At 51.3% G+C, this 23809-nt stretch overlaps 1 protein-coding gene across 6 annotated transcripts in view; it reads right to left on the reverse strand.

The window, feature by feature from the left end:
• The window catches only part of Whrn (whirlin), an 86931-nt gene that overhangs the window by 48970 nt on the left and 14152 nt on the right, over window positions 1–23809 (reverse strand). For all 6 annotated transcript variants that reach the window (XM_029539923.1, XM_021199601.2, XM_021199599.2 and 3 more), the window contains exons 2-3: window positions 13058–13276; window positions 1782–1907 (exon numbers count right to left, since the gene is read on the reverse strand). In XM_029539923.1, coding sequence (XP_029395783.1) covers window positions 1782–1907; window positions 13058–13276 — 345 coding nt within the window. The remainder of the gene's footprint in view (window positions 1–1781; window positions 1908–13057; window positions 13277–23809) is intronic.

The following is a 23809-nucleotide window of genomic DNA, read 5'->3' on the forward strand; positions in this document are numbered from 1 at the left end:
GGTGGTGTGTGTGTGTGTGTGTGTGTGTGTGTGTGTGTGTGAGAGAGAGAGAGAGAGAGAGAGAGAGAGAGAGAGAGAGGTATATAAGAGAGAGAGAGACACCCAGTGAGTTTCATTACACATACAGGTGCAGGAGTAAAGATTTATTTACATATGCAATTTAGACAGTAGTTGCATCAAAACATTAGCTGCCTATAAATCCTTGGGGAGGGCCGGGGCAGAGTCTTGTGATCCCTTCTCCATAATGTAATGTTGACAGATGCTGCAACGAAGTCCCACAGACAGGATGATGGCTTATGTACAGGTTATTGCTGACAGTTCTGGAGCTGGGCAACTCAAAAGCAAAAGCCAGTGGGTTCTATGCCTGAGACCTTCTTGCTGGGTCACAGAAGGCTTTCTGGGGCCACCTACAAGGTCACTGATAGCACAGATGCTCCTCCCTCATGATCTAGTCACTTTCCAAGGGCCCCACCTCCCGATCCCAATGATGAGGTGAGGATTTGCAGACGTGAACTTTAGAGGGACACACATAGACTCTACTGTGTTTACCACAATAACTAACGATGATGTTAGTTTTCTTGTCTTGTCTTGGTTTGCTTGTTTGTTTGATTGGTTTTTTTTTTTGAGGGGGGAGGGGGCGGTTTCGAGACAGGGTTTCTCTGTATAGCCCTGGCTGCCCTGGAACTCACTCTGTAGACCAGGCTAGCCTCAAATTCAGAAATCTGCCTGCCTCTGCCTCCCGAGTGCTGGGATTAAAGGCTAGTTTTCTTTTCTACAACTCTGAAGCAGGCACATTCCTAACCAGAGATAAGGTGGTTCCAAGGTCACAGTCATGAAGGAATGGAGTGGGCTAGGACACTTCCCAAACACTCACACCTCCCAAAAGCCTATTTTTGCCTCATCTCCCATATGACAGTCTATTTGCCATGCTAGGGCTTTGGGCCTGTGGATCTTGAGGTGTGTGTGTGTGTGTGTGTGTGTGTGTGTGTGTGTGTGTGTACACCACAACCTATTTCTCCCCAGCTTGTTTCAACCATCTACCTCTTGGTACCCAAAGCCTGGCTCAAATGCCACTTGGGCCACTATCAGCACTCCATATCATTGTGGGTCCAATATCCATGATAGCTCAAACACATGCTGTCATGTGACTCGGATCCTGAGCCATGACCTTGTGTGCAGTCTCTGGCTCTCTGAGGAGTAAGTTGTTGGTTATCCCTAGTGGGTGCTCAGTACCACAGATTACAACCTGGGCTTTGGAATTCAGTTAAGACCCTGTGAACATGAGCCTGGTTCTGATCCCCACCTTACACCACCTCACCCCACCAGGCAGCATGAGATGACACGTGTGGTCTGACTCTCAAGTGTGGAGCACACCGCTCTGCTGAGAAGTAATTATGCCATTTCAGTAACTTCTGGTCTGGACTGGATGCTAGCCCCGAAGCTGCCTCCTATACCCACAGCCCTGCTCGTAGTAGCTGGCTTTCTCTCTCCTGCCCTCTGTATGTGTCATAAAAAGCCCTGGGGTCAGGGCCATCACAGGCATCAGCAGTGTTTGCAAAACATCAGCCTCAAAAGAGCTGGGCTGGCCCACTGCCTAGCACAGTGTGGGAGGCCACCCTGCTGATACTGGGAGCATTAGAGACCCAGCCGCCAGCTCGATCCCCAGCAGATCCAGACCTCAGCTGGGGCACCACCTGCTTTACTGAAGTAAATCAGCTACAAAGATCTTTCCCACCCACATCCCCACACATGGCAGCCCCCCCAACCCATCACCCCCTCACCTTGAGGCCACTGCTCTCTGCTTCAGAGCCTGGGTCCACACCAGTAATGTAAATGCCAAGGCCGTACTCAGCTCCACCTCGGATCGTGAGGCCCAAGGACCGGCCGTCCCCCAACACCAGGTTCACCTATAAGAAGAAGAAGCAAGTACATTAAACTGGAGGAAGCCAAGCCCTGGGTGGGGATGGACAGCCTAGTACAAAACTCCTTCTAAGCCCCGCAGAGCGCTGGATCCTAAGCCACAGAGCAGTGCAGGGCAAGGCCCTCCGGAAATCCCCAGTGCCTGCCTGCTTCAGCCCTGCCCTGCCCTGTCCCTCTGTTCACCACACAAAGGCGGGCAGAGCAAGGTGCTATTACTGCGAAGGCCCCTTAGCACTCATACCCCAAGTGAATTCAATGATGAAGACTGCTGGCCCAGCATGGGGCTGCAGTGGGCACCCACCTCATGCTGCATCCAAAGGTGACGTCCTACTTCAGGGCTCAGCCCACATTATTTACTCCTTTCTTCGCTCCATAAGATCAAGGTTGGTTTCAGCTTGGGGCCACTACCACTGGAACCCAGAGGGACTCTATCTCCCTGGGGAGTTCCCCACCTCTCCACAACCACTGTTCTGATAGGCCGCAGCACTTGCTACACTTCACTCTATTCTGCACACATGGGGCATACCAACCCAGTATGTCCCTGTGCTGATGGAGGGGAGGGTGTGTGCATGGGGTGGGGAGATGCCTGGGTACTACTCTGCTCAGGAGGGGATCGCAGTGAGGTAGAATGGGTCAGAGACCTTGAAGTTGCAGCAGGACCACAAGGAGGGACCACACAGCCACAGAGAGACATAGGCCCAGGCAGGGAACCAGGCAGGTGTGGACTTTCTGGAGAAAGTACTGTCTCTGAGGAGCTGGAGGCTGAACCCATCAGAAACACAAGCCTTGGAGGTGAGTCAGAGGGAACTCTTAGGGGAGGAAATGCATAGGAGACAAGCAGCTCAGGCATGCGAGGATTTAGGGAGGGGCTAGGAGAGCTCAAACCTAGCCCAGAGAGACTCGCCGACCCCCCCCCCCCCATCAAGACAAGAATCATGAAAATGTAAGGGACCCAAGAGAGGAGAGCATAAATAGCTATGGCGGAAAGCAGTGGACATGACCTTCAGGGGTCATGGGGGGCAAACTTCACTTAGCTCTTTTTGAAGGACTTGTTTTTGTTTTATGTGCATTGTTTTGCCTGTGTGTGTTTCTGTGTGAGGATGTCGGATCCCCTGGAGCTGGAGTCACAGACAGATGTGAGCTGCCATGTGAGTGCTGGGAATTGAACCCTGGTCCTCCGGGAGAGCAGCCAGTGCTCCTTACCACTGAGCCAGCCCTCCAGTCCCAACTAGAAGCCGTCTTATTCTCCAAGGTCACTGTGCTAAGAGTTACAGTGTGTTCTGTCCCAGCCACCGGGAAGAGCCTTTTCCTCCACTCCAGCTCCTCATTTAATTCACCTTCCACTTGGGCAGAGGTGGCAAAGGGACAGAGGAGGGCACAGAGTGTTCATCCCAGCGCCATGTGTGCCCTCGGGGCGGTCACTTAGCCTCACTGCGTCTGAACACGAGGACAAAGCTGGTATCTGCCTACTTTATAAACACCCAACATGGTTTAATAAATGTCACAGGAAGAGTTCAATAAATACGATCTGCTGCCGGTTGGTTCCATTTTCCATGTGGCAAAGCTCATGTAGGAAAAAAAACCAACTGCTGACATCAGGCAATTATATCTGGCTGTGGCCACGCCTGGTCCAGATGCTGCCACTGGAAACTGGTACTCTCCCTGCACCGTGTACCCTTGTTGCTCAGCAAGAGGGGTGGGAAGAGGGCTCAACAGGGACCCCGTGAGTGTCGCAGCCTTGCTCAAGCTAGAGAGGGATGCATGGGGCCATAAAGGATCAGAAAAACAGACAGGCTGTCCCGGACCCATGCCTCGGGAGACTCCCAGGAGCTGTGGTTCATGCTTTAGGGTCTGCTCCACCACCCTGCTACAGGACCCACCTGAGGCTTGTATGGACTTGAGTTACCTCGGTCTGATGGCCACCCTGGCCCCAAGTCACATCCAGGCTGTGTATTTGTGAGGTGATTGGCTCCAGAGACAGTCGACTGAAGTTGGTAATACTCGATAGGCATGGGAGCTTCTCCCCCTGTGCCTCAGTCTCTTTACTGAGAAGAGGGATGGGGAGAGCTGCACTGAGAGCAATCAGGCAACACGGACTGCTGTTATCTGCAGGAGGGCATCATCAGGCAAGCCACTGGCTAAGCTCCGGGAACAATCAGCAATGATTTTTCTGGAGAGGTGGTGACTGTGGCTGCCTCATGTCCTTCCTGGCACTATCCTTCCACCCAGACATGTACCCTGAGCGCCCTGTGTCTGCCCAAGGTCTAAGCCAGGCATAGTCAGAGGACAGCATGGCAGGGCCCCTGGAGATGCTCCTGACGGCATGAGGCAATTAAACAGAAAAGGGGTGTGGGTTATACGAGCCACCTGGAAAAGGTGCATGAGATCCCCTGGGACAAGGGCTGGGGCGTTCATCACTGAGGCCTCACCATGAGTCCCTTCCTGGGAATTGTCCTAACCAAAGCCACTCTAGGAGCTGTTCCCACCTAGAGACTAGTAGGGCCTGCTGTGACAGCCATGCAGTCCCCTCCTTCCTTGCCAGGCCTGTGTCCGCTCACAGTCACTGGCGCCTTGGAACTGTATCACTGTGGAGCAAACTGTCAAAGTCAGAAGCCTGGGGAAAAGCAGTTCAGGAAGAGGACAGTGTGGATCGGGTAGGAAGGCTGCCCTCCTTCTGCGGCTCCAGGGACTAGGACCTTAGCTCAGCACCTTCCCATGGGACCCCTGCTTCCAGCACAATGTTTCTGTCCCTCTAACCCACACCTCCCTGTGCCTCCTCTGAGGACACTGGTGACACTGGGCTGCCCTTGTGACCTAGGACAGCTCCCTATCTCAAAATCACTGAGTCACCTCTGCAAAGTCTGTCTGCCATGCACGGCCTGTAGGTTCCAGGAAGGACTAGAAAACAAAACAAAAGAAAACAAAAACAACTTTACGTGTCCTTAGACTGGGGCAGTATCCTACCTATTACCCTAGTACCCTCTGATCAGGAATCCTCTTTCCACAGACCCTGGGCTGGGTTTGGGAGCTCAGCCTCAGCTGTGCCCTGGGAAACACACCCGAGAGCATTGTGCACTGCAGGACAGGAGGAAAGTGACCATTCCCTGACACGGTATAGCCATATAGGTCATACGAAGACTCCATACGGCTGGAGTAAGGTAGGGAAAAGGCTGGGATAGCCTGTGACATGGTGCAAACAAGAAGCCAGAGGGGGTGACAGGCTTGGGCCAGTATTTAGAGTGGATGGATGGAGAGAAGCCAGGTCAATTTCTAGAAATCCCCATGAGTTTGGGTGGAGTTTTGAGATGGGCTTCAGGCACTTATAAGAGTGAGGATGGCAGGCAGTGGTGGCGCACGCCTTTAATCCCAGCACTTGGGAGGCAGAGGCAGGCGGATTTCTGAGTTTGAGGCCAGCCTGGTCTACAGAGTGAGTTCCAGGACAGCCAGGGCTACACAGAGAAACCCTGTCTCGGGGGTGGGGGCAAGAGTGAGGCCGGCTGGAGCCGGCAGGTACCCTTAGCCTCAAGCTGCTCCTTGACGGGGCAGGGCCAGCCCGTGTAACCACCTCAGGTGAGGCGCAGAGCCCCCTGAAGTCAGCACCCTTCCCTCTGGCAGTTCCAAAGCTCTTTGCTTCCCCTGTCAGGGAACCTAAGTGGTCCCCTGTCAGTTCTAGCTCATTAATGGTTGCCTGGTAGTGATTCTCAGAAAAAGCATTCACTTTAAGATCAGAGAAGTAGAGGCGGAGAGAGCTATGATGGCAGGAGCAATGGCTGCAGGCTTGCAGCCATAAAGCAACCTGCCTGAGGTAAAAGCCAACTGCAAGAGGGAAGAGGTGTTCACCTGCGGGCTAAGCTGCCTACTAGGCTGCCTGGCCAGCCCTGGGGAGCTGAGCAATGAGTACCCTCCTGTGTGAGTTCCTGTCAGCCAGAGCGTCTGTGACCTGCAGCCCAAAGCATGCCTGACTCAGTCCATCTTCGGAGCTGTGGTGAGGACTAGGAGTCTAAGCTCCTCCGCCCCCCTACCCCTGCAGTCTATCCTATCCTCTCAGCAGCCTGAGCTGACAGGAGGAATCTGGCATGCATTCAACCCTCTTCTGCTCTAAGCTCCGCTATGGCTCTCTTCTCCTTAAAGAAGAATCTCCAGGCTCTGCAGACTGCCCAAGGCTTTGGCCTCCATCCTCCTTAACTTTAAAAAGGCCCCTTAGGAACCTTTTCCCCATAGGATGGCAACACCCACTGGCACTATCCTATTACCTCTTAATGAGGCCTTTTTTGCCCGCCTCTAAAGCTACCCTAGTGTGTGTTGAGCCCCTCTTGGGTTAACCCACCCCCTTATAATATGCCACACACCATTTGTTCCAGTACCTCGATAGGATGCCCACACAATGGAGGGTCACCCTCCTGGATATGGGCCATCTTTGTTATTCACAGTGGTATCCCCAGTACCCAGGTTAGTTTGGGGCCCAACAGAGGTATTTGATCAACATTCTTAAAAGAACAAGATAAAGGGCACTTTGTTCCTCCTTGGCCTTTGACAGCTTGTTGTTAAAACTAATTGCCATGTCCCCTGTGCTGTGCTCTGAGCTTATGTGCCTGGTTATTTTGGATACAGGCTGGTGGGACGGTCCTCGGGTCATGTACAAGGATACTTGGGTGGTCCTCGAAAGTCCTCAGAGCAAGCTTCAACCTGGTGCTGCTGAACCAGAAGCTGCTGCTCCTTTGGGACCAGGCTGGCGCATTTTGCTTCTGTGTCTGTGAAGAGCTGTGAGCGGCTGCAGGCTCTAACTGCTCATCTCAGAGGGAGGCTATAGTGTGTGACCACAGTGGAGTGTCACAGATGCTCAGAGGGAGGCTGTAGTGTGTGACCACAGAGTGTCACAGGTGCTGACTAGACACTTGGTGTCAGCCCAGTGCCTATAGCTATGCAGAAGTCAGCTCCGAGGGCCAGAGCCAAGAGACACGGAATGGTTAGAGACAAGTCTGAAAGCGGATCAAGGCGGCTCAGCCGTTCACCAGCAGCAGTCCTGGGGTGATGCGCTCAACCCCTGCATGCCTCAGTGCACTCATCAATACTCATGACACAGTCCACAAGGACTGCACAGCTCTGGCCTTTGAGCCAAGTGATTCCACAGCACCCCACTGAAATCCTGAGGCTGCAGCCTTAGGATAAGCAGCCACTCAGCAGGCTGGTGTCCATCAGCAGAACCGCCTTTCTCAAATGAAAACCGAGACAGAGATATGGCATGTGTGGAGAACCCCAATCCCTGGGTCTGCTACAGATGAGTCAAGGCTAAACATCGCACTTTTACAAACAGAGCACAGGAACAGAGACCCCAAGACGTGGAGGGACACCTAGGCCAAAAAAGGGCCTGCAAGCCTCCTGCTCACTCCCTTTACTCTAGAGAGCCCCAGCAATGCTCGCTGCCCCTCCCACCCAGATGCCTTCCTGCTCTGCTCCACCCCCCCATCCCCTCTCCCCTGTCCAGTCGCATTCCAGGCAAGAGCAACCCATGACTGCCATTTTCACTGCAAGCTGCTTCTGAGATGTGGTCATGCACAGTGCCCCTGCACTCTCTACAAGTCTGTTTCCAGTTCACCTTGACTATGACCAGCCACATCCTCCCGGGCTCCAGGACTCTTCTTGAGCCAATTCCTTTCCTTCCTTTAAAAGAGGAAGTGCTTTATCCACTAAGCCCTATCTGTAGCCTGGTCCTTTTCACTTCCAGGACCTTGCCAAGGGTCTCTGCAAACTGGGAACCCATTTCTCTTATCCACATGGTCTGTGGGTCTGCGCCCTGCATAACAGCTCGCTCACACACTGGTACTCCCAGCCTGTCTCAGGGCAGGGCTGCACAGCCAAACCCACAGCACTTAGGACCTGTCTTGTTCTCTCAGACTTCACCTGCCACCACCACTTGTCCCTTCTGCCTGCTGCTGCCTCCCAAGGCAAGCCAGCCCCATACCGTCTCCTCTAGGAATCCTCTCAATCCCTCTGTCAGGAGGGGAGCACACCCTTCCTTATCCTTTTACGTACCTCTTGAAATGTGTCACACAAGCCCTTCTCTGGACCCAGGTTCTCCAGAGGCGTCCTGAGTGTGCCACCTCACAGCGGGGTGGTGGAACAGGTTGCCGACTAGACTGGAGGGCTTGGAGAGGGACGGACTGGCCTTGCTTAAACTCTGCTGTGTCCCAGCCGTGACCTCCAGCACTGTCATCACTCTGCTAAGGTGTCACATAAAGGTCCGTGGTGGAGACAGATGAGGGAAAGGCTGACCTATGTTAGGGTGACTGATTGCTCACAAACAGAGAAGAGACACTGTGTGCTGTGGAGGGAATAAAACAGCACAGCTGCAGTGGAAAACGGTGTAGCAGTTTAAGAGAAAGAAAGGAAAAAAGGGAGAAGGAGGAAGAGGAGGAGGAGGAGGAGGAGGAAGAGGAGGAGGAGGAGGAAGAAGACAAGGAGGAGGAGGAGGAGGAGGAGGAGGAGGAGTTGGCCAGGTATATGGCCCACGCCTGCAGTCCAGTACTGGGAGGAGAAAGTCACAGCTAGTCTGGGCTACAGGAGACCACATCCAACTCAGAGGCTGCAGGATAGCTCAGTGGATAAAGCACTTTCTGTGCAAGCACAAGGCCCCGAAAGCTGTACCCAGAATAAAAAGCTGGGTGTGGTGGTGTGTGCCTGTGACCCCAGAGCTGGCAGGGACAGAAGGGTCTGGGGGGCTTGCTGGCCTAACACTGAGCTGAAACATCGAACTCCTGTTCCAGTGACACTGTTAGAGGTAACCATCTGATGTAAGCCTATGGTCCCCGTGGGGGCATGCTGGGTGGGGCTAGTTGGGAAAGAGACTAGTAAAAGGGGGAGGGGCACAAGAGAGGGCAAAAGAGGTAATTATCATGTACACATGTATATATACAAATGTCACACCATCTTAGTTAGGGTTTCTCTTGCTGCGATGAAACATCACAAGGAAAGAGCAAGTTGGGGAGGAAAGGGTTTATTTTATTTGGCTTATACTTCCACAGTACTGTTCATTATCAAAGGAAACCATGACAGAAAGTCACACAGGGCAGGAACATGGAGGCAGGAGCTGATGCAGAGGCCATGGAGGGGTGTTGCTTACTGGCTTGCTCATCCTGCTAAGAAAACCCAGGACCACCAGCCCAGGGATGGCCCAACCCACAATGGGCTGGATTCTCTCTGTCTATCACTAATTAAGAAAATGACTTACAACTGGATCTTACAGTGGCATTTTCTCAATTAAAGTTTCCCTCCTTTCAGTAACTCTAATTCGTGTGTCAAGTTGACATAAGACTAGCCAGCTTAAAAGTGAAATCCATTATTGTGCAGAATTAATATACGCTAATATAACATTTTTTTTAAACCTTATAACAGAAACAAAAATCAAGAACACCTATAATTCTAGCATTTAAGAAGTAACGGTAGAGGGGCTGGAGGTGACTGAGCACGTGAGAACACTTGATGCACTTGCAGAGGCCCTGGGTTTGGTTAATAGCACTCACAAGGCAGCTCACAACCATCTGTAACTCCAATTCTAGGGGATCCAATGCCTTTTCCTGACCTCCACAGGCATCGGGATGCACATCCCGCACACACACACATGCAAGCAGAACACTCAGTCTTTGCTCCCTATCTGATCTGAATGTGGCTCACGGGCATGCTGTTCTGTGAGCCACTTGGAGGAGAGCTGCTGGCATCTTTAGTGGTGGCCTTTGAGATATAGCTCTTGTGGTCCCCCTTGTAGGCAAAGTCACGTCACTTGCACTCAAGTCATTCCTGTCACAAACTGTTCTAGACACTGAGGATGCATCAGGGCTCAACCCAGAACCTCACTACCATGCAGCTTCCCCAAGAGGAAGAACCCCTCCCTGTCCAAGGTTACACAGCTCACAAGCAGCGGAAGTAAGATTTGAGTCATTCCTGCCACACTGGTGTGGTCCCATTCAGCCCCCATGACCCACTCAGTTGTACTATCTGTGAAGACTCCTCTGGACCGTCATGGGGCTAGACCCTGCCTCCTGTGGTATCTGTATTCTCCCTGGTCTTCCAGATGCGCCTTCTACAGTCTTATGAAAGCTGCCCCATGATGCCCAGGGGACTTTTTCTGATGCTCCCACTCTATCCTCCTGCCAGTACCTCAGATACTGAGCTCAGTCCTATCTTAGGACCTTTCTACATGTTGTCCTGATTTCTTGGGGTTTCGGGGTCCAAAATGGTACTTGGTGGCTCCTTCGTCATTTTTTTCAGAGAGGTCCCCACATCCTGTCACTCCCTAGCCCTTCTTAGAATTTCATTTTTCTTCACTGGCTTTTACCCTGCCTATAGAATGAATAACTGTGTCCTCCAAATTGCAATGTATAGAAAACTAACCTCCATATTCATATGCCAATGGTATTTGGAAAGCAGGCCTTGGGAGGCATCTAGGAATAGATAGGCTGGGTGGGTCTTCTATGACTCTGTGGCGTTGGTGGTGGCTTTATGAGAAGAGGAAGGGAGACCTGAGTTGACTCTGTGTCACCAAGCAGTGGTTCAACACCAAGGCTCACACCAAGTGCAGGTGTGACACTGTGGAACATCCTGCTTTCCAGCCTCCAGCCAAACAATCTTATCAACTAGCCAGCCAGAGGCAGAAAGGGGAACAAGATTCTCCTTATCTTGCTCTCTGGGACCTTCGCTACCGTCTGCCCTCAGGCTTGGATTCTGGTGGTACTTTCCCTCTGGGGGGCCTCAAGGACTCGGGAAATACCCTGTACAACACTCAAGCCACGGGACTTCAGAACCAGCCAAAATTACAGCCATTTCAGCTCTGACTTCAGGTTCTGCCCAGGACAGTGGCTTCCTGTCCTGGAACAAACAAACAGCAGAGAACAAAGCAAGTTCTCTGTTCAATGCTGCAAAGCCAGCCTTGACTGGAACCCAGGTGGGTGATAATACCCCTCAAGGGGGCCTAAAGTGGGCACCCTTGGTGGGGAGGCAGGAGGACCCGCCTGCTGGCTACCATCCTGTGCACACCAAGCTGCCTCCTAGACCCCACACCTTCCCACAAGCCACTGGAATCTCCCTGAATCCTTCATACTGATGTTTGAGCAAAGAACACAAGCCACATTAAGTAAACGTTATGGTCTTATCAACAGAAAAAGAGAGCCGAGAGACTCTCTGGAGGATGGAGCTTGGCCCCAAGCCCGAAGGTATGTGGTCTCCCAGCTGTAAGAATCAAGATCCTAAAACAGCAGAGAGATGTTGGCAGGGCAGGAGTGACAGTTTTTCTTTGTCCCAGAAGCACCCATGTGCACAATGCAAATAGAACCAAGCAAACAGAACCCAGAGAGGTTAAGGCTTCAGGGGCCCTCGATCATTTTCCTCATTCTTTCCAGTAGGAAACAACCCACTTTCTGACAGAAGGAGGAGGAGGAGGAGGAGAAGGGCTCTGTAGGGGACATTTAATGATACCTGGCCTCCTTTAGGTTACAGAACCCCATAATGCCTTGAGCAACTATCCTTTCCCCACCAGCTACAGTGCTAGTGGTCCTATCAGCTAAGGTTTAAGGCATACTGTTAGCCAAAAAGGTACTCCTTCCCTGGGGAAAAAAAAATAGTCTGGAGGACAGGGCATAGGGTTACTATGGTGGGAATTCTTCTGCAGATGCACTCTGAGTTTCTCAGCTCCACTTCTAGGACTGTGCATGGTCTTTTAATACATTCTCAAGTTACAGATTCAGTCAAGTTGGTCTCTGCTGTTTACAGTGCAAGACTCCTACCATCCAAGGGTTTTCCAGGATCATGATCTGTGCATAGCCCATGCCTGGATCTGGGCCCCTGCAGAATCTAATGTGTACAGAGTTCACATGTAAAGGCGCACCCTATGTTTTCTCTCTTCCCCTGTTCTGGGTGCTTAAGCAGGGGGTTACTATGGCCCAGGTTCAATTACCAGAAGGGACTACATGCTAGGGGCTGGTGGATGTTGGACATCTACAGCGTGCGTCCTACAGTAGAGCTGTACACCAGACCAAAAGGTCCCCTCCATTCTGCTGTGGGAGAAAGACTCACATTAGTTCAATCAATCATCATACTAGCCTGTGACAGCAGCTTACCCTAGAAGGCAACAAACACCTTATAGTGTTGGACCGTGAAAGGCAGTCTGTGTTCTGGTTGAACAAGGCTTACTGGGGAGACCCAGTAGAAAATCTAAAAGGGACCAAACCGTAAGCTATGATCCCAGACACAAGCTCCTGACAACACACCAACTCCTCAACTCCATAATCCTGTGACGATCAGTCATGTAGACAATGTCCCGGGTACAGCCAGGTAAGCTCCTCCCCACAGTTACCTGGCAACAGCAAGGTAGCCCAGCCAACTATAAGAGGGGCTGCTTGGCTACCCTCTTGCTCTCTCCTCGTCTCTTACCTCTCTCCCTCTCCTTATCCTTCTCTCCCTCCCTTCCCCACTCTCTCTATGTGGCCATGGTTGCCCTCTACTTCTCTTCCCTTCTCTCTCTCTGCCTTTCTACAATAAACACCTTCAAACCATGGACTTTCTCTGCTCACCAAGATCCACCCTGGCAGAACAATAGCAGGTCTCCCTCTTATGAGCCAAGAGTCTAGTCTTCCTGTGCTCCAGCCACCATCAGCCAACCCAAGCTGCCCTCCAAGCGAGCTCACCAGACTCTCTCATCCCTGCGGTAACCTGTAAGAGCTCTCCCCACCTACCTTCCCCTTCGGCCCCAGGCCAGAGTCTGTCAGAGGGGTCATTCTCAGCTCTTCCACGACATACAGCGGTCTACAGTGCCCGAGTCAGAGCTGAGACTCCCCTGAAGCAGGATTGTGCGGCCTGTGAGGCCCGACGCCTGTCCTGGGCTGTTCCATGGGGTCCCAAGACAGTCTACCCTGGTGGGATGAGGGTTCCCCCTGCCCCTTTATTTCTCCACATGCGGTGCCCAACAGTATAGGTCACAGGAGGAAGCCAGGAAGACCAAACTTGAGGGGCTCAAAAGAAGTGACAGAGCCTCATCACAGAGCTCTGCCTTCCTTCTAGCCTTGAGGGAGCTCCTGGGTACACAGGAGTTTGAAATCCAAGGCACCCCCAAGTCCCCATGTCTTTACCCATTTAGTGTCAATCTCACCTTTTTCTCATCTCCGCTCTGCAGGAGATGGAGGGTACTCCTTCGGTCATCTTCATGCTGTCTCGGGGTGCTGCTGTGGGGCTGTGGCAGGCTGGAGGGAGGGGATGTGCTTCGACCTTGGGGGTCCACCCAGGTGTAGATGTGGTTGGTGACATAGCCCCCCGGGATACGCCCAGCTGAGTATACAGACAGCACCAGCTTCTTGGAGCCCTTGAGAGCCTGAAGAGAGGGGAACACGTGGTTAAAGGGGAGAAGAATCCACACACAGAGGAGAACCTTACGCTTAGTGTCACCTTCCCTTACCCCAACTCTTAGTGTTCACATGTACAAATGTCCCACCCTATCTCGAGTGACCCGAATACAAAGTACATCATCTCTCAAGACCCCTCACAGGCGGAAGTGAGCAGGGCAGGCCTGAGGCTGCTATCCTTACTAGGTTTCAGTGCAGCGCTGGCCCTACTGTAGTGTTGAAGACCGTGGCTTTGAAGTGTATCACATGCAGTTCACTCTGTTACACTCCTCGCGCATACAGTGTGCTCATGCTGAACGCCCACTCCTCTTCTGCAGTCTGGAATGTGGGGACCACAGAGTGCCTATGTGGCTGGCCCCCAAGAGACTAGGGAGTACCAAGCATGGCACAGTTGGATTCTGGGAGAATGGAGTGTGCCCTAGGTGACTCACGTGGACTTCCAGAAGCCTCCTTTGGACTTCACTAGTAACATGCATACCTAACTAAATATGAGCCATGGAGTTCAAGGACAGTTGGCCTTCCACACCCATAGTTTCACTTCCACAGATTCAACCTGTGTGTGTGTGTGTGTGTGTGTGTGCACGCGCGTGCGTGCATGTGTTCACATATCTGGGGAGGGTCTGGGTTATGGCCCAGTAGTTAAAAGCATTTATCATGAAAGTTTGAGATTAAATCCAAAAACCCTGAAGCCAGGCTGACACAGCAGCCTCCTGTAATCCTGGCGGCTGGAATTACAGGAACAGGATCCCCAGGGCGAGCTGGCTAACTAAACGAGCTAATCCACAAGCCCTGGGAAGAGTTGAGAGACTCAGTCTCAATAATGGAAATGTAAGGTCACCGAGGACGACATCAAACACCATGTTTGGGCCTCCACATGAATGCACACATACGTGTGTGCACACACTTGGAAGGACTTTTTAAAGTCTGCATCAGTCCTGAACACACACAGGCTGTTTCCTGTCAGTATTCCCTAAATAGTACAGCACGGCAGCTACTTGCATAGCACTTACACTGCATCGGAAAGAAGTCCTCTGCAGATGACTTAAAGGCTACAGAGGATATGCTACGCCACTTTAACACTTTATCGCATTCATTTATTTTGTTTATGTGCATACACGTGTGGACCGTGGCACATGTGTGGGGGTCAGACAACAACTTGTATGAGTTGGTTTTCTATGTCCACCATGTGGGCCCTGGGGAATCAGGCTCGGGCTGCCAGGCTGGGAGGCAGGCTCCTTCACCCACTGAGCCATCTCACCAGCTATTTTACAAGAGGGTCACGAGCATCAACGTGTTCTGGTGCCAAGTTGCATGTTCTGATTCTAAGGGGGACAGGAATATATGCTGAATATATGTGAGACTTTCTAGCTAAACGCTGAACCTCCATGACAGTGGTCTTAGGACCCCAGTGAACTAACTACTAGATACAAGTCAAAAACCGAAATACTGAGAACAACGGCTTAGCATTTACAAAGGGCCTGTGTGTGGCAAGCATTCTACCCCAAACCTCCAAGAACCCCCATGGAGTCATAGCACTAGTAAAGAACCACCACCACCACCCCACCACCCCAAAAAACAACCAAAGCCCTAAACTGAGCTCAGAGGAAGCCAAGCCAGGCATTTAGAGGTTGCATAAGAGAAGCAGCTGCCCCACTGCAGACACCAGGTGGCTGTAAAAGAGACATCAGACCCTATGGTTTCAGTAACAGCTTGTTTAAGAATAAAAGCTGACTTCCCCTGTCTGCCCCTAGTGCACCTCCCCCGCCCCCTTCCTTAACTACAGGACCCCCAGCGTGAAGCATGTATCTATTGTCCTCTCGAGCTCTGGCCATTGCTGGTGGGTCTTAGACCCTGATCACAGCACAGCCAGATTTTGAGACACCACCTCTTAGATAGATAAGATACAGCTGTTCTAGCTGCCACAGTGTCTGAATGCTCATCCTTCATTTCTTGCTACAAACTTAACTCTTACGGTGGTCAGTAGAGAGGGGTCTGCCACATCAGTAAGGAAGGGCAGGAAGTCGCTGCCTGCACAGATGGTAAGGGGCTCCTCTTACATAGCTGTTAATGTCAAATGTAGATAGCACCTTAACTATACAATTTCCCAGTGTGAGGATGAGGAAACACGAGGAATAGTAAGCCAAAGTCTGTGCCCTGGGGTTGAGGCTGAGGTTAGTCGTATGCTTTCCCACAACACACCTGTAATGGAGATGATCAGGTATGGAATACAGTCGCTTTGTGTGGGATTAACAGCAGACATACCTCTGTTAGGGGGCCCAGTATGTAGTTCCCCCCTATTTTAGTGACTGTGATGAGGCCTTTGGGGGGATGAGGCCATGAAGATGGGGCTTTCATGATGAGATCAGTAGCTCTGCATGAAGGGTGGGTACACACACCAGAGCTTGCTCACTTCCTTTCCTCTGCCTAGGACACAGAAAGAAAAGTGGTCCTTTGCAAGCCTGACAGGTCACCTGATTACTCTGTCACGCTGGCTCCAGCTTCAGGAAATGCAAGCAAATCAATTCCTGTGACATAAGCCACCCACTGTGTGACAGTCTACCACAGCAGCCCTAGCTGACACTGCACCCCACAGTCGGGGCTGATCTGACTCAGTTAAGGTTTCTTCAAGCACCAGACGTGTGTACTGCCAGAAGATCACACTGACAGAGGCTTTGCAATGCCTTGCACATGACATATTCTAATGTTAAGTGGGGTCGACAGGCTACAAATCATGGCTTCTGGAACAATCTTAGTTATGTCAGGAGAAAAATCAGGTAGGAAAACCAAACCCCACGTCGTGCTGATGGCCAGTGCCTCCCTCTGGGTGGGACTGCAGGGGCTGGTAGTTTGCTTTTCCTGTTTTGCAATGTTTTCCAAATGTTGTATGATGAAAGCATACTGCTTTCAGTATACAAAAATAAGTACCTAGCACCTGAACTGGGGACACTAACCTGTCACCCTCATCTGCTGCTCTGGGCTCTATGAACTCCACAATCCTCAAGGAACAAGGGGGATGAGGGCTGGCTGACAGCTTGGGGCCCTGGCTCCCCCCCAGGAGAGCCCAGCATGTGACCTCTCCCAGGGGAGGAAGGGCAAGGAGAGGGGCCTAGCTCCTGACTCCACAGCAAATGCCAGGCCCTGGTGGAGGGAGAATGAGACCGGAGTGGCTCTCCAAAGCTCTCGTTTTACAAAGGATTCTCCAGATGCAAGCAGGGCAAGATTTACAGTGTTCTTGAGTATTCCCGGAGGCTCTCCTGAGGGAACAGTGGAGAAAAATCAAACCTGTGTTAAGTTGAAGGAGCTGGAGGAAGGGGCCTGAGATCTACCTGGTGTGTTTCTGCCCCTGCAAAACAGAGAGTGGGTGTCAGGGGCAGGTGGGATGGAAGAAGCCAAGGCTGCCGACATCTCCTGGGCTGCCTGAACCTTCTCTCTTGCCTGCTGCTCCCTGTTCCAAAAGGACAGGCTCCTCTCTGTCCAATGTGCTCCAACTAGCCAGAGTCCTCCATCCCATCCTAGGCACAGGATGAGATAAGCCAATGCAGTCAATCACCCAGCAAGGCCCAACCAAGAACCTACTGAGCACCAGGCCTGGTCAGGGACACATTACCACCTGGTGAACAGCAGGCTCTTAAGATACTTATGTTTGGAAAGATGAAGTATTGCCAAGTGCACAGTAGGTCCTCACAACAACACTTGGGTCAGATAAGTGATGGGCTGTGCCTGTGGAGACCAAGCAGCTCCTGGCGTACAGTAGGTCCTCAAGATTGTTCTAGCCAATATTGTTGTAAAAGATAAGATATGACAGCCCACACAATCGGTCATGATGTTTGTGCTTGCTGAGGAACAAGGCATTATCAGGTAGCACGGTAGGCCTCAATGACACTTACTGTCTGCTGACAGGCAAGGCGTCACCCAGCACACAGTAGGACTTCATGTCACCTGTGCCTGATGAGGTAAGGCACTGTCGCTGATATAAAATATATGCCAATGACACTTGTAGACTGATGAGAGACAAAGCTCAAGCTGTCGCATAGTAGGTCCAAAGAAATGATTGCCTGGCCTGACTGGGTGATACAGTAAACAGTACCCCACAGGAAAACTACAGCCACCATAATTATCATCATATGGTCAGGGGTCGATAACGGGAGGAGCGCATAGACTGCCCAAGCTAGCAGAAAGGGTCAAGCTGCACTTATCTATCCAGAGGCACTGGACTGGTAGCTTACCCTCTCAAAGCAATGTATATGAATGGAGAGAGAGACCACACCCTGTTGGGGTGGTGTGGGTCAGATGGGACTGTGCGTTTAAAATCCGAGGCCTCTGTACACAGTAGGTGCTCAGCAAAGAGCAGAGCCTCTTTCCACCTCCCCATGGGACTCTTGGTAGAGAGGGTACCCCAGAAAAGCTCTGTCTGAGAAGTCCGAGAGGAAAGCGAGGGAAGCAGCAGACGCTGCAGTGAGCATCAGCAGCATTTGTATTCCTTCTTGCGGGCCACTGGTCGACTCCTCCTGGTCAGTTCTATAAATAGGCGGGCAGCAACCTTGAGAAAGAGGAGGTTAATGCCTTTGATGAGAGCGCCATTGTTGGTGCTGCGGAGGTGTAGCCTGGAGGGCCAGAGTCCCCAGGATGCCTACTCCTGTGTTGTATAGAAGGACTGCCTAAAAACCTAAGAGGAGAAGGGACAGAGGGGTGAGTGTACAAGACACTGCTCTGGACACGGGGCTAGCCCTGAGCAAGTCCCAGTCCCTGGAAACTTCAGCTTCCTCATTACAAGGCTGTGGGGCTGCCAGTCACATCCCTCAGACCATTCCGGAGCCCTCGAAGCTTAGTTGAGGATAAATGTGGCTTTCAGTGGGTCATGGAGGGCAAGAACATCAGCATCCTCTGTGGTTGCTGTGTTTTTCTGGACAAACAGAGAAACAAGATTCCTGAGCCAGAACTTTCAGCGTCCAGGCACGCTTTAAATACCACCTTGGCTCACATGCCTGCCATTCTACCCCATCTTTAATCAACTGAAAGTGCATGTCCGGTGGGAAGGCTCTACAAAGTCGGTTGATGACTGGTCTCCACCCTGACTCATCTCAGAGGGTGCATTCTGAAGAACAGCTGGGGACAGCCACTCTGGCCTTCCACACTGACTCAAGACTGCTACCTTGACTCCTGGGCTCTTGGCCATCTGGGGACAGGAAGGTCCCACTCACAGTCAGGAATGCCAGGACAGTCACCGCACCTCAATTAGCAGAGCGCACCTGGTAGCCTGGGGTCCCAGGTGTCAGGGAAAACCACAAAGCCCTCAGGCTGGTGAGACAGAGTCACCATCAGGCTTGTCTCTGCCGAGTGCGGTCTGTCTAGGGGAAAAAAGGTTTCTTCCTGCCCTTGCTGGGCCTCCGTTTTTGCCACCTGGCAATAAGCAGGTTGGATTTTTGTAACTGGTAAGATACTACCTAAATGGAAATTCTGAATCTGATTCAGTGCCATATAGTGGTCATCCAGGAGAGCAGAATGGTCAGGGCCTTGGGGACATGTGGGGATAGATACCAGGCAGGGTTGTGGACAGGGCCTGGGAAACTGTCTTCAGCGTCCTAGATTCTGGGGGTGAACACTCAGAATTGCTAGCTGCTCTTCTTACCCGTATCCTTGAACCTGGTGTAAACTAGGGACTCTGACAGAGGAAAAACGGGTTCAGAAAAACCAAAACCGAGTCATATAGAGGAAGCACCTTAGGCATGCCAAGAGGTAGACCCCAATTGGGGTTTAACAAAGACACCTGAAGGCCAGGGACCTCTCCAATTGGAACTGTGTCCTGGCTCAACAGCCACTTTTACATGGTCAAAAGCACAAACACTTCCATAAAAGTACCGGGCATTGCCTGTGTGTGTTGCTGACCTCTGTCATCAATATTCCTCCCTACAACAGTAACCCTGGGACCAGCCAGTCTGCCTCAATCAACTGCCTATCAGCCCTCTGCATTGAGCATAATACTCGGTCCATCTGTTTCCATGGTACAAGCTGGAGATCATCATTCTGCTCCCTTGTAGCTAGTAAGAAGGCCACTGCAGGCGAGGGCTGCCACCGATGTCACCACCCACACCTGAAAAACTGGACCCAGGGGCTTTCCTGCGCTCTTCCAGTGCAAGTCAGAGCAGTCCCAATCGGACCTGGCAGATGGCGCGGGGCAGGTGCTCTCCACCACCAGACCCACGTCATGATAATTGAAATATGAATTATGCGTGCATGTCTCCACACATGGTGCTCTCAGGAGGCAAATCACCTCGCTCTGCTCTTTGGAGAGAACTCTGACGCCCAACATCATAGGCCAGAATGACACAATTCCCAGTAGAGGGCAGAGGAATAACCTGGGAAGGCCACCGTGCGGGACTAGAGGCGTGCTAACAAAATGATGGGTTGTGCTCAAACACATGCCCAGACACAAACACGAAATGGGCCTCAAGGTCACAAGACTCTCAGGTGACAACTCATGTACAAAAGAAGCTTTCCCACATTCAAGGAATGAAAGGAATTTCAGGGTTCAAACCTCAAGCCCCTTCTCTGTGTCTAACCTTGAAAAAGAACTACTCTAAGGCCTGGGTTGGTGGTCCTGACCACGCCTTGCCCAGGGTCAGACACACTGGAAAGGGATCCAGCTCTGCTGATAACTGGCCGTGGAACACCAAGCAAGGCGCCTAACTTCCCTGTGCCTGATTCCGCAGTAAGAAGGACTTGTAAAAGGGGGTTAGGGAGAACGCACACCGTCTGAACAGTAGGGGTTAGTAAGGTAACGCACACTGCCTAAACTGGCAGTAGCTGGCATGCAGTAGGCCTTGCTTCCCTACCTTACTCCTCCTGAGTCCCATCACCTCTGGAAGTGTTCCTAGGTTGTGACAAACCCTTCCTTCCAAGGGCACCCAGCGTGCTTCTGTGCGTCTGTCACAGCTGCCCTAGGTGCAGTCAAGTTCAACCCTTCTGTAAGGGAAGTCCCTTAAGGCACGTGACGTGCTCTGCTTTCTCTACGACCTTGCCTTGCTTGTCTCCAGCACACACGCAAGAACTGAATGTGTCTGTAGTCCCAGCACCAGGCAGAGTGGAGGGTAGGTAGTCAGGGAGCAGAGACAGGCAGATGGAGGAACAGCTTGCTGGATCAAGGAGCTCCAAGTACAGTGAGAGACACTGTCTCAAAAAATATGGTAGACAGACATTGAAGAAGAACCCAACAGATCTACATGTGTATGCCTACAACACACATATCCATTCAGCCACTCTTTCATCAATCCATCCACCCACTTATCCATCCTTTCATCTGTCTATCTAGCGATCAATCATGATCCATTGATGGATTGATTCATCTGTCTACCCACCCATCCACCTATCCTATTCGTCCTTCCATCCATCCATCATCCATTTTTCTATCTGCCTATCTATCTACCTAATTATCCATCCATCCCTCCATCCATTCTTCTGTCCATCTATCTATCCAGCCATTTAGCCATCCAGTCGTCCACTCATCCATCATGATATTTAGTTAACGGTCTACACTATCAGGAGCTCCCGGGAACGTATTCAATAGGACATAGACAAAGCAATATATTAGACTTGAAGTCACAGACTGAGATTGTCAGCCCATAGATCTCTACATCAATGAAAGCACAAACCCCTAGGAAGCTTGTGAAGCACAGGCACATCACCAGAGAGCCACACCTACAGAAACGCTGCTACTTGTAGCCTGAGGCCGGTCACCAATTCACACTCAACTTCTCAGGCGTGACGCTGAGCAACAGTGGTTCTGTATCACAGACAGTTCAGTGAGCCAATACATACCTGGGGGGGTGCTTCAGTAGATAAAGTATACTATACAAGACTGAGGACCTGAGTCTGGTCTCTAGCTCCCACATAAAGCCAGGAGTGTGTCTGTAGTCTCAGCACCAGGCCAGGTGGAAGGTAGGTAGTCAGGGAGCGGAGACAGGCAGATGGAGGAACAGCTTGCTGAATCAAAATCTCCACGCGCAGAGACTGTCTCAAAAAATAAAGTAGACTCCAACAGTGCTGACCTCTGCATGTGCACATAAGTATGAGTGTACCTATCACACACATGTAAGTCACACACACACACACACACACACACACACACACACACACACACACTATGATAAAATAAAACAAAGCTATGTGGTGCCCGTAACAGATGCCGGGAGCTCAGGGGGCCAAACATTGTTCTTAGAAGGAACCTAGAGTTCCACTTGGTCTTCTGTCCCTTTCGACTCAGTCTGGCACCTTGCAAAACCATCTATGGATACCAACACAGCTGTCTTCTGTGCCTTGGGAGAGGGCTCAGTGTCAGAGGGCTTGTCTAGCATTCTGTGAAGGCCCTGACTTCAACCCCCAGCACTGAAAACAACGACGACAACAACAACAACAAAACTTCTTGTTCATAAACGAACTCATCATGGAAATTTTATGTTCATTCATTCATTCACTCACTCATTCATTCCTTATTGCTTTTGGTGTTTCGGGACAGGGTCTCCTTTAACTCAAGGTTGGCCTCAAAGTTCTGATCCTCTTGCCTCTACCTGCCAGGGGCTACAATGATAGGTATGCACAATCATGCCAAAGCTCCACTTTGTTTTAGAAGAAAATCATTTAGGGGGCTATCTCATGACCAGTTCAGTGGCAGTAAGCGCGTGGGTTTCCACACTGCAGAATACTCAGCCAGCATGGAGTTCTTAATCCTCTAACACTGGACATTTAGGCTTTAGCTTCTTCCCAGTGGAGGTATGTGTGACTAACATCCTTTTAGTTACAGCCTTGAGTACATATGCATCTATTTTCCTAGATTGGGCATCTTCATTTTTGTACAACCCGTCTCTGGGAAGATAGCCCCAGGAGCAGGCTCTCTGCCTGTTGTGATTCCTATGGCCACCTGCAGGGGGCAGCAACAGCAAAATCACAATGACAGCCACAGTCTTCGGGTTGCACAAATGAGAAAAGGTGTGTGCTACTCAAGGTCACAAAGAGAGTAAGAGGCAGGGCCTGGATATGAATCTAGGGGTCTCCAAACACAGCCCCACACCCTCACTAGGGGTTCAGGTACTGCAAGGCCAGCAAGTCAACTTGTCCCAAATAAGGGAAAGTTTCCAAAGGGAGACATGGGATTTGTAGGCTGCAAGGCCCCAGCTGTCTGTCCTCACAGCCTGAAAAGGCCTCCCATTCGGCCTGCTTCGAGAGCGAGCAGAACTGGTGGTGTGGACTCTGCCTCAGTAGCATACTTCAATGACATGAGAAACGAAACTCTAATGTGCACAGTTCCCTTCTGTGTTAAGGACCTCTAACTGCATGCACCTCCAACCTCCTTTCTGCCCCCCCCCCCCCCCCCAGACCAGCACTGCAGAGTGGCCAGATCCTTTTAGAATGAAACCCGCCCACCTCCCTTCCCTGTGGCCTCTGAGCAATCAAGCAAGCTTCCTTTTCTGCTGTCAGGCCGTGCCAGCCCTGCCCCCTGGCAGCTGCTTCCCCTGCAGGCCACCTGAGCTTTCTCTCGGTGTCGGGTGCTTCTTTTCCACTTCAGGCCTCTCTGCACGTGGGGCAAGTTCACCTCACTACATTCTCACTACAGGCGATCATTTCATCTACGGTTGTTCCTAACAGACAGGGACGGCAGAACATTCCTCTGGCTTGATCTCCCGCACACCCAGGGGTAGACACGGGAGGTGGCGAGCAAGGAGTTCCACATAAAGTGAACAGGCAGTAACTCAGGCAAGAAAGCCTTCATCTCAGGGCTGGCCACCAGCGGGGATGTTACATCTCGAGCACCGTGACTTCTCTAGTAAAATAAAATTCATTTCACATTTCACTTTTCTTTTTTAACTTGTGCTAAACATCCCAGGCTGGAATCTAAATCATGGTCTTCTTGCCTTCAGCGCTCCTTGGATGCTAGGACTGATCCTAGAACTCAGCTACTGATCTCACTTTTCATTCTGATTCTAGAAACCTCAGAATTCAATGTAAAGGTGAAACACACAAACATACACACACTTTTGTTTTATTTGTGTGTGTGTGTGTGTGTGTGTGAGAGAGAGAGAGAGAGAGAGAGAGAGAGAGAGAGAGAGAGAGAGACTTAAGTGTGTATGATATATTTGTATTCATGAGAGTGCTGGTGTCCAGGTGCCACCTTGTGCCTGTGAGAATTAAGGGACAACCTTGGATGCTGGTCCTCACCCTCCACCTTGTTTAAGAAGGGCTCTCTTTTGAGACTCAGGAAATGATGGTTCAGTGCTTATGAGCACTTGCTGCTCTTGCAGAGCCCCCCAGTTTGGTTCCCAGCACCCACACAATGACTTAGAATTGCTTATAATTCCAGCGCAAGGTGGTTCCAAGCCCTTTATTGGGCATTGCGTGCACGTGGTAGACATACAGACATGGGTCACTTCTAACCCTCCGTGGCCACCAAGCAAGCATATGAGGCAGGTAGACACAAGTACTCAATGCACCCCTACACATGAAAGTCGATC

This window comes from Mus pahari, chromosome 6 (genome assembly GCF_900095145.1).
Source record: "Mus pahari chromosome 6, PAHARI_EIJ_v1.1, whole genome shotgun sequence".
NCBI classification, from domain to species: domain Eukaryota; kingdom Metazoa; phylum Chordata; class Mammalia; order Rodentia; family Muridae; genus Mus; species Mus pahari.